Genomic DNA, 13,927 nt, shown 5'->3' on the forward strand with positions numbered 1-13,927 from the left:
AGCCAGGACTTTTTAAGGCTGACCCCCTCCCAGGGGACTTAGTATGCCATCTTTGGTTCAGCAACGTTCCCGCTGGTGGAAAAGGAGAAAAGGGGTTGTTCCATAGTTCTGAGTGATTCAAGTTCCAATTTATATCTGAGGAAACTGAGGCTCAGAGAGGCCAGGGAGCTTGCCCTGCTGGAAGAAGTGGGAGGAAGACATCAGTCAGATTATTGCCGATAGCCATGGGCCATGTGCACAGGTTAGGACTCTGCCTTCTGCGTAAGCTGTAAGGCAATGTCTGCAGGTGACGTGCTAGCGGGGTGCCTGCGGTGTCACTCGGGGGCCTCCCCTGACTGGTTTTCCATGGGGCCACCTGCATTTGGAACAGTACCTGGAGCATACTGTCATCAGTTAGAAGTCACTGAATGAACGCTTACAAAGTAAAGCCTCGGTAACCACAGACTTTTATCCTCACGTGAGCTAGCTGGAGTTCTGGAGACCCTGGGTGGGAGGTAGACAATCAGGTTTTAGACCTGCTCTGATGCCCATGTAACCTCTATAGACATCACCTAATGCTGCACAGACCTGCAACACACATAACAGATAAGGGATATATATACATATAAAGAACTCCTAAAAATTGATAAGAAAAAAAGGACAACTCAGTAGATACCTATGTCAAAGTACACTTGGCAAAGTCGGGGCAAGGGAGCGGGCACAGCAGACGGGTATGAGCTCTGCTGCAGCTTTTTGGAAAGTCACCTGGCACTAGGTACTAACATTTTAAACTCACATTCGACCTAGGAATCCACTTTTAGAAATCAAGCCCATGGAAGCAAAAGTACCAGGACACAAGGATATTTATACGATGTATTTGCCGTAGCATCATTTGTACAGCACAACGGGATACCTAAAAGCCCGGCCGAAGGGGCATGGTGGAATAAGCAGGAGTTTGTTCACATCTGGAAGCTGTGCTGCCATTGCGGCATAGTTGAGTTCTAGCTATTGACCTGGAGGGATATCTATTTCCGGAGGAATTCTGGTGGAAAGGGAAGGGCAAAGGTCCAAGGGTCGATTTCTGGATTTCCAAGAAGCTTCAGCGAGAAGGCTTGATAAAAGAAGAGACCAGAGAGGGTGGAGGTTTAGCTGTGGATTTCAGCTATGTGACATCTTCCCTCTGGGGGATGCCGGGGCCTCTAGACCGATGTGATCAGCACACATCCTAACCTGGCCGGCACAAGGGCAGAGGAAGCTGGCACTAGGGGTTTCCAGCAGTGGGGCGCCCATAAAAACACTAACGAGAGTTTGCAGGCTGAAAGGGCTTAACACGTATGCGCTCGACAGGGGCCACTCTTTGAACCCATTACGGGGACTTCAGCTCATCCTCAACTCCTCTTCCCACCACTCTCGCAAGCAGTCGGGGAAGCGCTAACGGTGGAAACCGGCCAGCGCTGGGCGACCGCCGTTCCGCAACCCGCGAACAGCACCACCCGACCGGAGGACTACAACTCCCAGCAGGCTCCGCGCCTCCCAGCCTTGCATTCCCAGAAGGCTGCGGGCGGCGAGCTCCGGGGCGGGGCGTTCCCGACATGCCCCGCGGTGGCCGCCAACCGCCGGATTTGAATCGCGGCAGCGCTCGGCGGCCGCGGGATGGGCGCCCCGTCGTTGCCCCCAGCCTGGCAGCTGTATCTCAAGGACCACCGCGTCTCTACCTTCAAGAACTGGCCCTTCTTGGAGGGCTGCGCCTGCACTCCGGAGCGGGTGAGACTGCGCGGCCTCCCGGGGCCCCCAGCCCCACCCCACCCAGAGGCCCGCCCCGCGGCGACCCCCCAGCGAGGCTCCGGGGACCCAGGGTGGCCCTTCCCGCGGGGCTCCGGTCCCTCCGTGGCGGGCCAGGACCTGGAGGCTCGGGACGCGCCCCGCCGGGGCCTGATCCGCGCTCTCCTTTGCAGATGGCGGCGGCCGGCTTCATCCACTGTCCCACTGAGAACGAGCCCGACTTGGCGCAGTGTTTCTTCTGCTTCAAGGAGCTGGAAGGCTGGGAGCCAGATGACGACCCCATGTAAGTCCTCCAGGCCGGCCTCGCTGGGCTTCCGGGAGCTTCTGTTTTGAGCTGGGCTCCGGAAAACTCTCCGGATTTCAAAGACACTTAGCGAGGGAGCCACAAGCTCCTTTGGTGCCCTAACCAGCTGTTGCTAATGGATGATTCTCTGTGTGCTGGCGCCTTGGTGACGCTTTCGACCGAATCAAACCTGATTTGGGCAAATGTCCTTCAGGATGGATGTTGAAGAAAGGCTCCTTCTTGTAGCTACTTGATGCCTTTCCCGTTCTCCGGAATTCAGGAGCAGGTCCTCTTGTGACCTAGGGATGTCCAGGTGCTTTTCTTGTTTTAGAGTTTTTAAATCTAAAGCTTTCTCAAACTATAATTCACACGCCACAAACACCACCCTTTTAAAGTGGTACACTTCAGTGTTGTTTTGGATTTTGTTCTATAAGGCACCTAGTTATTTTTTTTAATTGTGTTGTATACAGTCAGATAGACACGGTAGCTGTCTTTCTGTAATGTAGTGCCACATTCTGTTCTCACCTTTTTTCCCCCTGTCAGAATCAAGTGCTTCCACAACTTTCATTTTTTCCCCTCGAGAATCCCCTGAGTTGTTACTCTTCTTGGCCAGAAGAGTGTTGCTGTTTTCCCTCATATCTTTGCTTTGTGATCTGGTATTGACGGGGATCTCTGTGTTCTTGGGAGTGAGTTTCTAGGGGCTGTAGTATTTTCAGATGATAGTTACTCTTGGCTGTCCTTTTGGACTTTGTGTGGCTGTGTGGTCGTTCACTACTGTCCTGGTGACAGTGCTGTCCGCTGTGCAGAGGTGATTCCCAACGCAGAGAAGGATGGTGTGAGGCAGAGGAGTGTGGGGGAGAAGCCTGGCCGCTGGTGCCCTTATTGTGCACCAGCAGGTTATCTCACAATTCCAGTGCAATGAGGTTACTGCAGTTTCTGGAGGATTTGACATGCGATACCTCTGGACTTACTCCATGTAACACTCTTCCTCCTAATTGCTAAAGGACTCCAGATAAAGTACATCAGCCACAAGGACATGGGGAGCGACGTCCACAGGGGGAGAAGGTGCTAAGACGAGCTGTGTGGGGATGTGGCTTGGGACCCAGCACTGTTCCGTCTGCTGCAGACTTCACACTTTGCTCTTAGAGCAGAGGACAGTGTGTCCGTGTGCCTGGGGGTGGTGATGGGGGGACTGTTGGTGACGAGCTCTGCTCCTCTCCCTTTACTGATTTTCTCTGTTGACATGCACCTGTGTTGATTTTTCTAGAGAGGAACATAAAAAGCATTCATCCGGCTGTGCTTTCCTGTCTGTCAAGAAGCAGTTTGAAGAATTAACCCTCAGTGAATTTTTGAAACTGGACAAAGAAAGAGCCAAGAACAAAATTGTATGTATTACTGGGAATAAGAACCAGGAGCAAATCCTGTCCAGCGTCTTTGACGCTGCACCCCTGCCCCTCGCAAACACTGGGTGGACTCTGGTTTCCTCAGTGAGCGCTTTTTAAGCTCCTCACATGTGTATGTGAGGACGTAGCGTTCAAGGACAGAAAAGCATCTGTCCTGGAGTGTGGTCTGGGGTTGTGCAGTCAGGGAAACGCGTCTCCTTGGGAAAGGTTTGCCCGGTGTCAGGTCACCTCTGGTTAGGCTGGCGTTCCTGCCTTCCGCGACAGTTGAGATGGGAGGGCATTTGTATGGTGTGTGTTCGTGTGTTGGCAGTGGTAGGAAGAGAGCGGGGACACGTATTGAGGAAGGGGCGTTAGACGTACTGGGAAAGGAGGCCCAAGTCCCACTGGATTGTGACGGGATTTCTGCGGGTGAACTTCAACTCTGGGGCAGGCGCACTGGGCTACTGGGAGAGTGAGGCCGCAAAGAAGTGGCTCTCAGGCAGCCTGGCTGTAGAGAATTAGGGTTGCCAGAGCAGAGCAGGACCCCCGGTTGAATCTGAATTTCAGGTACACAAGGAGTAATTTCTTCCTACATCTCACATTTTGTATGGGTGTTTACCGAACAATCGCTCGTTTATATGAAGTTCCAATTTAACTCAGCATCCTGTTTCTATTTGCTAAATCTGGCAGCCCTCCTGAGAATAAATACTCACGTGTTTGACATCTTCGTGGCAAAGCACTGGGCAGAGAGTCGAGATGTCCTGGTTGTGTCTCTGCCACACGCAGACTTTGTGACTTTAGGCCAGTCTTGGTCGCACTTTCCTTACTGTAAAATGGAGGATAGATCCCCATGGTTTCTGAGGTCCTTTTCGGCTTGAAAATTGTGTTCCTTTTTAGAGATCAATATAAAATAATTCTGTCCAGGGGCTGGCCCTGTGGCCAAGTGGTTAAGTTCGTGCGCTCTGCTGCAGGCGGCCCAGTGTTTCGTCGGTTCGAATCCTGGGTGCGGACATGGCACTGCTCATCAAGCCACGCTGAGGCAGTGTCCCACATACCACAACTAGAAGGACCCACAATGAAGAATATACAACTATGTACCGAGGGGCTTTGGGGAGAAAAAGGAAAAAAATAAATCTTAAAAATAAAATAAAATAAAATAATAATTGTGTCCAATATAGTAGATTTTAAATGTTAAAGACAGGGGCCAGCCCAGTGGCACAGCGGTTAAGTTTGCACATTCCACTTCAGTGGCCCAGGGTTTGCTGGTTGGGATCCTGAGTGCGGACATGGCACTGCTCATCAAGCCATGCTGTGGCAGGCATCCCACATATAAAGTGGAGGAAGATGGGCATGGATGTTAGCTCAGGGCCAGTCTTCCTCAGCAAAAAGAGGAGGATTAGCAGCAGATGTTAGCTCAGGGCTGATCTTCCTCAAAATAAATAAATAAACCTACTTTGTCCTCAGCATTTATTTATTTTTGTCAGGAAGGGGCAAAGAATCAGTGGTCGGTGCAGTGAGTTTACTCCATGGAGGTCTTGGGAGCTGCAGTGTTGCAGCTGGGAAGTGGGAAAGGAGAGCCTTCTGGGTCAGGGGTCAGCACACTTTCTGTAAAGTGCCACAGATGGTATTTTAGCCTTCATGGGCCACGTAGTTTCTGTTAGATATTATTCCTTGTGGCTTTTTTTCCCCCATAACTGTTTAAAAATGTAAAAACCATTCTTAGCCCAGTGGCTGTAGGAAAACCAGGCGGTGGCTGGCTGGCTGTGTCCTGCAGGCTGCGGTTTGCCGACCTCCTTCTAGGTGAGAGACCAGCCTGAATGCTTAGGAAGAGTCATGAGAAAGCTGTGCCTGCACGAACAGGAGGAAGGCGGAGGGTGGAGCACGGTGGCTGAAGCCGGGTCCTGACAGCGAGAGAGGGGGGCCTTTAGGGAGCGCAGCAGACTGGAGGGCGGTGCAGCTGACGGTCCGGTCCCAGAACAGCGGCCCAGGGCGGTGGGCCCTGTCGGCCTGTGCTGGGAGAATGACTCAGAAGGACTGCTTGGAGCAGGAAACCCACCAGAAGGGGCTTGGTCTCCGTCCCCTGGGTGCACAGCAGTGGGGCCGGAACCAGACTGGAACCAGGAGTAGACACTCCCATGAGAACAGTGGGGAGACTGGAACAAAGTGTTTTGCTTTCGTTTTACAGCTGTTTTTTGTTTTTCCCAAGTCAGAATGCAGAATACTTTAAAATTAGGCATTGTTTTCATTACCTAAATTACAAAACAGACAATAAAAGCTTCTATAAGGAAGAATCAAAAGCTCCACCCCTATGCTAGGGGTGACCACTGTTAACTGTTTTGTGTATTTCCTTCCAGTTCATTTAAAAATTTATGTATTTTAAAGAAGAATAGAAAGTTTAAGCTATTCATACTTTCCTTAATTGGTTTATAAAACTTATGCAGCAGAAAGGTTTTCCGTAAGTCAGCGGTACTCGGCTGAGCTGTCGTGATGTCCTCGATCTGCGCTGTCCAGTACTGCAGCTACTAAATGAAATAAAACGTACAAGTCGGGTCTTCGGTTGCACTAGCAGCATTTTACCTGCTCTGTGGCTCCACGTGGTGGGTGGCTGCTGTTGGGGGTGCAGATGATAGAACATTTTTGTCACTGCAGGAAGTTCTGTGGCACACAGCTGCTCTAGAGTGCCAAGCAATTGTGGGGTTTGTTGCAAATAATTTATCGCTAATATAAAAACTCAGGTCCCCTTGTGTCCCCATGCGCTCTCCCATGTGAATGGATGGGAAGGTCTGGGGTCAGAGCCCGGTGCAGGAATGGGCGTGACCAGAGGCCTGTCCACTTTACGCTGGAGCAGCGGGTGGGCGCTGGGCGCCTCGCTCCTGGAGGGGCTGGCACGCGTGCCTCGTCTGCTTGGCAGGGGTCCGTATGGTTGGGGGCTGGTACTTGAAACCGTTTCTTCCGTTTATTCAGCCAGCTGTGTGATGGTGGTACACAGTGTAAAACAATCGTTTACCAGACATTGTTGACAACACCAGATAAAGTACTCACGTGTTGTATTCAAATACTGAAGACGAGGAATGAATGGCGGTGTTTGTCGTGATGCTGTGATTTCTGAGAGCCCGGATTTCAGCGTGAGATGCTGCTGCCAGTCAGTGTGACAGGATCGCCGATCAAGCCGCCCGCTGGGCCCTGATGCTGGGCATGGGTGCCGGGTGGTAGAGAGCAGGCTGTGGGGCTGACTGGGGGCATACCCTGTGCTCGTGACTCGGTTCTTGCTGCTGCTTCATGCCCTCCGTCTCTTGAAAAGAATGAAATTAATTAGAGCCAGTTTGAAAATAAATCAGTTCTGGGGATAAACTCAATATGGGAACAAGCAGAGAAACTTGCTTCTGTGTAAGACTTGAATTTGTGAGCAGCTGTGACGAGGAGCAAGCGGAGTCCTGGAAGGAGAGCTGAGTCACAAGCCCCGGACGGCAGGAGTCCTGCTCGGGGCGCTGGGCTATGTTTCTAGTGGTGAGCATCTTGTCTTTGATTCTGCCCCTTGATTAGAAAATGTGTGACATGAAGATGTGGACCTCCATGTTGTGGTTAAATTGGGGCCTGTGTACATAGGGGCTTAATTAATTTCAGGCCTTTTGAAAGAGAAGAAAAAAGTAAATAAGTATATTTTAAAAGGCCGTGGTCATCTTTTCATACCAATAAAGACGAGACTCTCGGGGGCTGTGGAGTTTCCTTTACAAGATGCACCATTATTTGTTAGGTGCTGTTGCCCTTTTTCTTGTCAATTTACTATTTTTTAATTCATTTTTAAAAAATGAGCCTTACACCTGGGGCAAAATTTAAGATACACAAATACACATTAAAAAGTAATTTTTAAAAAGTGAACCTCTATTGTTTTTCTTATTAGAAAACAAATTTAACCCAATAAGGTATTTTGTTTGTTTTTTAATGTGGCAGAGAAGTCAAGGAGAATAAAAATGAGGGGAGGGAGGGAGGGCCCTGGATTTGCTAACGTGATTGTCATTGTCCCTCGGGAGGGAGCGTTTAGCAGAGTGAAAAGCTTGGAAGCCACATTCAGGGAGTGACTGGAAGTGACAGAATTTTTCCTGTTTCAGGAAAAAGCTGATGCTAGGCAGCGTCTCTTTAACGGGACAAGAGGAGGGGGCTCTAGGCCTTTCCGCAGCAGCTTCAGGAGCATGTGGGGTGGTCGAGAGCACGGCTCTGCCATGGGCAGCTGGGTGACCCTGAGCAGGGTGCTTCTGGCCTCAGTTTCCTCATCTGTGTGATGGGGATGCTGATAGCACCTGCCTCACAGGGATACTGAGCAATACATGAGCTGATGTGTGAAGCAGGTGGAAGGGTGCTCAGTACATGCAAGGTGTTCCACAAATGTTCTCTATTGTTACAATTATTAGGAGGGAGCTTAAGTGAGAGAATCAGGATAATCACCTCATATAGCTGGGTGTCTCAACTCCAGCATGGCTAGAGTTTCCATTTCATGTGTCTGTTCTTTATTTCCAGGCAAAGGAAACCAACAATAAGCAGAAAGAATTTGAAGAAACTGCAAAGAAAGTTCGCTATGCCATTGAGCAGCTGGCTGCCTTGGAGTGACGCCTCCGCATATTTGCGGGTCCCACAGTGGGACCTCACTTCAAGCACCTTCCCCGGTGTTACTGACTTTTCTGTGGGGCCCCTTAGCGGTGCCTTAGGGAAGGAGGACGTCAGCATTTTGAAATTAGAATATTTAACCTGTAGTGTCGTTGTTTCTTGAAAGTGTTCCCAGGGGCTCCTTCGTTGTACAGCTGGTGCTGCTGAGTCCAGTGACGGAGTCTCTCTTTTTTCTTGGCTAGTTTTTGCTCTATTGACGTGTCTGGGCTTCACGTTGGCTTGTGGCTGTCGAGCCCGAGATTCAATTCGTGAATGTGATCCTAGGTCCATTGTGACTGGGCAAAGAATTAAGGATACCATTTTAAATTTTATTTGTGTAATAATCTAAGTTTATAGTGTGCATTTCTGTGTTCCAAATACTCTGTATTAGCTCGCTTTGACATCTGCACGTCTGTGACCATCCTTGCACCCGTCGGGTCTGGCATTACAACAGCCTCCCTTTGCTCCAAAGTGGATCGTCTGAAATCACCTCCCTGCCGAGCCTCTGGCAGTGCTGTGTGTGTGCAGGCGGCCCCTTGCCTGTCCTGGCGTTTTGTAACCTTCGAGCTCTCAGACGGAGAACTACTGGGATGAAACCGCAGGCTCTGCCGCGGGCCTGGCGTGGGGTGAGCTCCTGCCATGACTGGAGCGTGAGTGGCGGGGTGGCGCAGAGCAGGGCTTATGTCTCGAGCTGATGTCTTGCTTTGAGGTCGGTTGAAGATACTTCTTTACCCACTGGGCACATGGCAAGGTTGCCACATTTCTCTAAAACAGATGAGGAAAGGGTCCTCAATACCAGACAAGGCATTTTCCAGAGGTCCGGCTCACTGCTGCATCCTCTCCTGAGTCAGAAGGGTCCCCAGTCAGAGCGGCTTCTTCCTGGGGAGCCCGCTCTGGGGGAGCTGTCATTCACAGATGTGGCGGGCACGAGTGGCATGGGAAACACCTGTGAGCAGCTCCTGGTCTTAATATTGTCAGTGCTCTGCCGACAGCTATTTCCCGTTATTGATGTGGCCTAGGTGGCTGGTAATTCACCTGTCTTTCTAATGTGACTCTCCTAAAGGAGGGCAATGGAATAAATTCATTTAAAAAGTGGACTGGAAAACCTTTCTCTTCTTAGGAACTTTTTTAAAAAATAGATAACTTGTTTATATTGTTTGCGATCTTACAAGATCATAAATTCAGTGATATGTGAGCTTCAACCCCGGCATGGACTAAGCAAAGGGTTTGAGCAGTCATAATAAAAAAGGGGCTCTGGGACACCCGCCCGGGGCCCTCTCTAACAGGATGCGTCCTTGTGGCCTTGGGCCCGGCCCTTGTTCCCTTGTTTAATCAGAGCTACGGTTTCCTCATCTGTAACACAGGGGTCATAAACCCTGTTCAGCCTCAGCTGGCTTTTATTGTAGGTGGAGTAAATGACTTGTGTGATGAGGAAGGGAATCGAGACAGTCTCAGCCCCTAAGCTTCTGCGGTGTCGTTTTCTTATTTTGTTTGAGTTATTATTTCACAGAACAGCACAAACTACAATTAAAAGTGAGCATAAAGCCATTCTGAGTCATTGGGGCCAGTGTGAACCTTAGGTGAGTTTGGAGACAGGCTAGCAGGAATGATCATCTAACAGAAACTCATTTGTGCTGTTGCCACGTTGGACAGCCCTGGTGAGCCGTGGGGCGCACACTGCTTGCTCCCTCCCCGGGAACATCGCAGCGGCCTGGATCCTTTTTAAATGACTTGGCTCAGAGCCGTGGGCACTGGGTGGGCTCCTGCGGGTGATCTGTCAGCCCTGATTCCCCTAGTCTGCATTACTGCTATCGGCTTCTCCATATCTGTCACATTCTCCACGTCATGGGCTGGGTGCCGGTGACCCCGCTCCCTCCCTCCCCGAGGCCAACTCAAGCAGGGCTGGAGCCTGGCAGGAGGAGGACAGATTCGATGTCACTGTCCATGAAGTTAAGCTGCAGGGTGTTTGTTACAGTCCTATTGGAAACCTGGAGGTCATCTTTGTCATTTTTGAAAATAAAAACAGTTCCATCTCAAACCCTGCTGCAGATCCTATGGGCTTTTTAAGCACTGTTGGCTCCTTGTGGTGGTCCCTTCTCAGCCTGCCAGCTGATCCTTCCGCCCAGACAGTTGCGGGGGAGGGACGTGCTCTTGCAGAGACAAAGCCAGCCTCGGGCTCCTTTGCAAGAGCCACTGGAGGGCCAACCTGTCTGTTCATCTGGGCTCATTCCATGTATAAACCAGCTGTGAAAAATGCACCTCAGACTTCAATTTTCTCCCACATCTCAAAGAATGAAATGTATTTTTCCCTCTAAGCTTGGAGAACATTGGAGTGGTTTTTGTTAGGGGACAAAAAAGCACTCCAGCCTCTATACTCATCTAAGCTGCTTATTTTTGGTATTTGTGCCAGTCTTTGGATGGATACTTCACTTTAATAACTGGTCCGTACAAACTGGCTTTGTGGAGGGGCTGAGAGAAAAAGGTTTTGTCCTCAGTTCTTTCGCACAATGGTTAACAATGCAGTTTTCTCTCACTTTGTCAGGCTGCGCTCTGGAGCAAGGCTGAGCTGGAGCTGGCCCCTCAGTCCATCTTGCACATTTCCTCTTCTAGAAGCTTATTTATCACTGGACCTTAGGGACGGCCTGCGTCGGAACGCTTAACAGACATCACTCATCAAGCTCAGGCCTTTGCTAAGGGCAACAGCCTCAACCTTCTTTCGAATGTGTGTCCACTTCTCAGGTTCTCCAAGTCAGGTGGGAGTGGAAAGGGTCGGAAATGGGTGGTCATGGGCTGTCAGGTGGGCAGGGTGATTCTCAGGCTGCCACGTCAGGTGTGACCATGTCAGGGGAGGTTAGAGCCCCAAGGGCCAGCCTCGGGCATCACAACCTCCATCGGTCTCCAGTGGGGTGAAGGACTGGGGGGCAGCCTGACTGGAAGGGAGAGACGTCAAGAATGGAGCCATCAGCCAGCTGTTGCTGGCAGGTTGGCACCCTCGGGATGCTGACCATTTTTTTGCAGGTTGTACTCACTTAAAAAGAATAACTCAACAACTGCCAATAAAGTCTAATGTGATCCTAGCTGCATGTTTTGGGTGCAGAAGTGGAGACTTATAAAGGGGTGAAATGGCTGTCCAAGAACATTCAGTTAGTGAGTGTTAGGGTTGGGATTTGAACCCAGGGAGTCTGGCCCCAGAGCTAGGCCCTCACCACTTGCCAACACTGCCCAGCCTCGGGGGGCGGCCGCAGTCAACTGCCTGACTCCAGGGAGTGAGGGCCATCTTGAAAACTTTCCCCTCCCATTTTTCAGACAGTGTTGTCAGAAAGGCTTTCATTACATGGAACAGAAACCTGCCTCCCCGAGGCTTCCATTGGTCCTCACGGTACAGCATTGTCACTTTATTTTGAACTAAGATTCACAAGAGCTGTAAGCCAGTCCAGAGGGGTCCCGTGCACCCTTTGCCAGGTTCTCCCCGTTGTACCCACAGTACAACGCCTGCGCTCGCTGTCAGCCTCTGAGGTCTGAGCTGAGAAGGCGCTGAGTCGTGCAGCTGCCTTGCTCTGAGCCGCTTCGCCCTCACGAGGGTTTCTTGGCTCGCCCCAGGGGAATCGAGCTCTTAAAGCAAAGAACCACCTGAGCAGCAGCTGTGCTCTCCCCTGGGCTCAGCCTACAGCACTCGAGCCTGTCTTCAGCTGACTGGGCCAGGCTGGGGCCTTAGCTCCTGTGGTTATTTTCCACCTGATCCCCAAGGTGACATTTATCCATCCATTTGTTCACTCAGATACTTGCTTGAGCAGCTACTGTGCGCTGGGTGGTGCGTGCAGGAACTGAAGCCCAGAGAGGACTCAGTCTCCCACAGTGGGCTCACGGGGGTCTTGTCTTCTGAATGGTGGGAAGACAAAGCCCAACAAATAGCCATGTGAGTGTGGTGAGCATCCACACTCAGGAGCACTGAGAAGACAACCGTGAACTCTGCCTCAGGCCGCAACAGGAAGAATGGAGCTTCTGTTTGTCCAGGAGCAAGGAGGAGGCTGCCAGGGGAACCGGGATGGGAAAGATGCGCTATGCCGGGGGCACAGAGGTGCACTCTGTGATGTGGCATCGGTGACACCTTCCAGTTTCCCTATTAGCAGAGCCCTGTCAGAGGTTGCCAGGCTCACTGGACAGATGCTGGCAAGTCCGAGGGGGCCCTGACGAGCCCTTCATAGACCAATGAGTTCTTGGGAATGAGACTGACCGGCTTGGGAATGAGCAGCCTCCCGATCAGGGCCACGTCTCACAGGATATGGGCCATCCAGGTCAGGGTAAAAGGCAGACGATCCCAGCCTACGACCTCAGCCATTTGCGGCCCCTGTAGCATGGCTGGTTTTGACATGGACAGAGTTTCGGCGTCCACCAGGATGAATTCTCTTCACACAGCCCCTAAGTGGATGGGCTGACCTGTTGGCTGAGTTAGTAAGGTTCATTTTCTGTGGGAGGGTGCCTGCCACCTCCAGCGAGAGGAGTCGTGTAGCCGATGCTGAGCTGCTCTGACAGTGTCACCAGCACTTTCAGCTGCCTCCCCAGCCCTGCGCTGGAGGCTGTGTCATCACCTGGAGCAGGAGTCTCATCTGCCCCGGGGCCATCGCTGGGGCCATTGCTGGGGCCAGGCATCCCGTCCTTCCAGCTGCTGACAAGTTAGCTGAATTAAGTTTAAAGAAAAGAGGCTTGTGCAGCTCTGTTTTTTGTCACTTACAATTGGAGTTTCTTCCATCAAAAGATCACTCCTGCCCCTGATTTTGGCGGTAGTGGTCTCGTGCTGGCTGTGAAGAGGCCCTGACAGCCTGGAGATGGCTTGGTGCTTGCCAAGTGGCCCACCAACGGCTCTAGTTACCGGTTACAAGTTGATGAAAGGAGGATGAGTAATGAAAATGGGCCACTCTGCAGTGGCCCCTTTTCGGAACTGGGCAACAGTATAATTTGGGTCCATCTCAAGGGAAGTAGTCTAGCGGAATTCAACGTTGCCCCTCGAGGACGGCGCCTGCCGCCTAGGGGACAACCCCATCAGTGGCTCCGACTCTACATCTGGGGTTTAAAACACTGAGCCAGAGCTTTGAAGCACATGGGGTGTAGACTGCTACTGGCCTTCCACACTGCAGCACAAGGGGAATCTGTGTCTTCCTCTCTGGAGACGTGTGGCCTCAGACAGCACCCCTCGCTGGCCCTGACAGCGGAATCCTGTTCTGTTTAAGCTTCACAGGGGGGCAGAGGAGACCCTTTCACAAAAGCTCAGGTCAAGAGGCAGGGGGTCACTGGGAGGAAGGCTGTGGAGCAGGCGGCCAAAAACGGGGTCCTCTAGTCCCCCTGAACACAGTCTTTCAGTTCAAACCTTAAACACACACAAAAGGTTTTGACCGAACTAGAGCAATATTGATCCTTGCCACATTGTGGGAGAAGCGTTCGGGTCATCATGCACGCTTCTTTCCCAGCCGCATCAGATCCCATGCCATTCTCCAGCAGGGCCCCTCCCCAGCCTCTCTCCCTCCACCCCTCCTGCTTTCATAGGTGGCTGCTGCTCCCTGAGCACCTGCTTTTCCCTGCCTGCCTGCTGAATTCTTTCACCTTCTGGGCCTAATGCCACTGGAGAAAGAAGGGTCCCTAGCTGCCGCCCAGCTTCCAGAGCAAGGGTTGGGGGCAGAGCTGTGGGGACTGAGGCAGCCGGAAGCCCCGGGGCCCGCTGAGTGCCCCAAGCCAGCCTCAGGTGCGGTGTGTGGCAAGATGGACGGTCTGCACCATATCCACCGAATTCCATGCCGCTGTCTGAATGCTGTTTGAAGTACTGTTTCAACAACTTTGCTACGATTGCTTTTACTTCCTGACTGTA

General features: G+C 51.5%; 1 protein-coding gene across 1 annotated transcript; it reads left to right on the forward strand.

Moving 5' to 3' along the window:
* Positions 1–1,253: 1,253 nt before the first annotated feature.
* On the forward strand, positions 1,254–9,162 carry BIRC5 (baculoviral IAP repeat containing 5). Its single transcript, XM_046674225.1, has 4 exons — positions 1,254–1,743; positions 1,935–2,044; positions 3,312–3,429; positions 7,942–9,162. The coding sequence occupies exons 1-4, from the start codon at positions 1,633–1,635 to the stop codon at positions 8,029–8,031; spliced, it is 429 nt and encodes a 142-aa protein (XP_046530181.1). The 5' UTR covers positions 1,254–1,632; the 3' UTR covers positions 8,032–9,162.
* Positions 9,163–13,927: the final 4,765 nt, after the last annotated feature.

This window comes from Equus quagga, chromosome 11 (assembly GCF_021613505.1).
Source record: "Equus quagga isolate Etosha38 chromosome 11, UCLA_HA_Equagga_1.0, whole genome shotgun sequence".
NCBI classification, from domain to species: domain Eukaryota; kingdom Metazoa; phylum Chordata; class Mammalia; order Perissodactyla; family Equidae; genus Equus; species Equus quagga.

Excerpts from the sequence above, each read along its gene's own strand:
- BIRC5 (XM_046674225.1), top strand. The coding sequence starts at position 1,633 with ATGGGCGCCCCGTCGTTGCCCCCAGCCTGGCAGCTGTATCTCAAGGAC. Across the intron at positions 2,045-3,311 it reads GAGCCAGATGACGACCCCAT|AGAGGAACATAAAAAGCATT; the intron begins GTAAGTCCTCCA and ends TGATTTTTCTAG. Across the intron at positions 3,430-7,941 it reads AAAGAGCCAAGAACAAAATT|GCAAAGGAAACCAACAATAA; the intron begins GTATGTATTACT and ends CTTTATTTCCAG.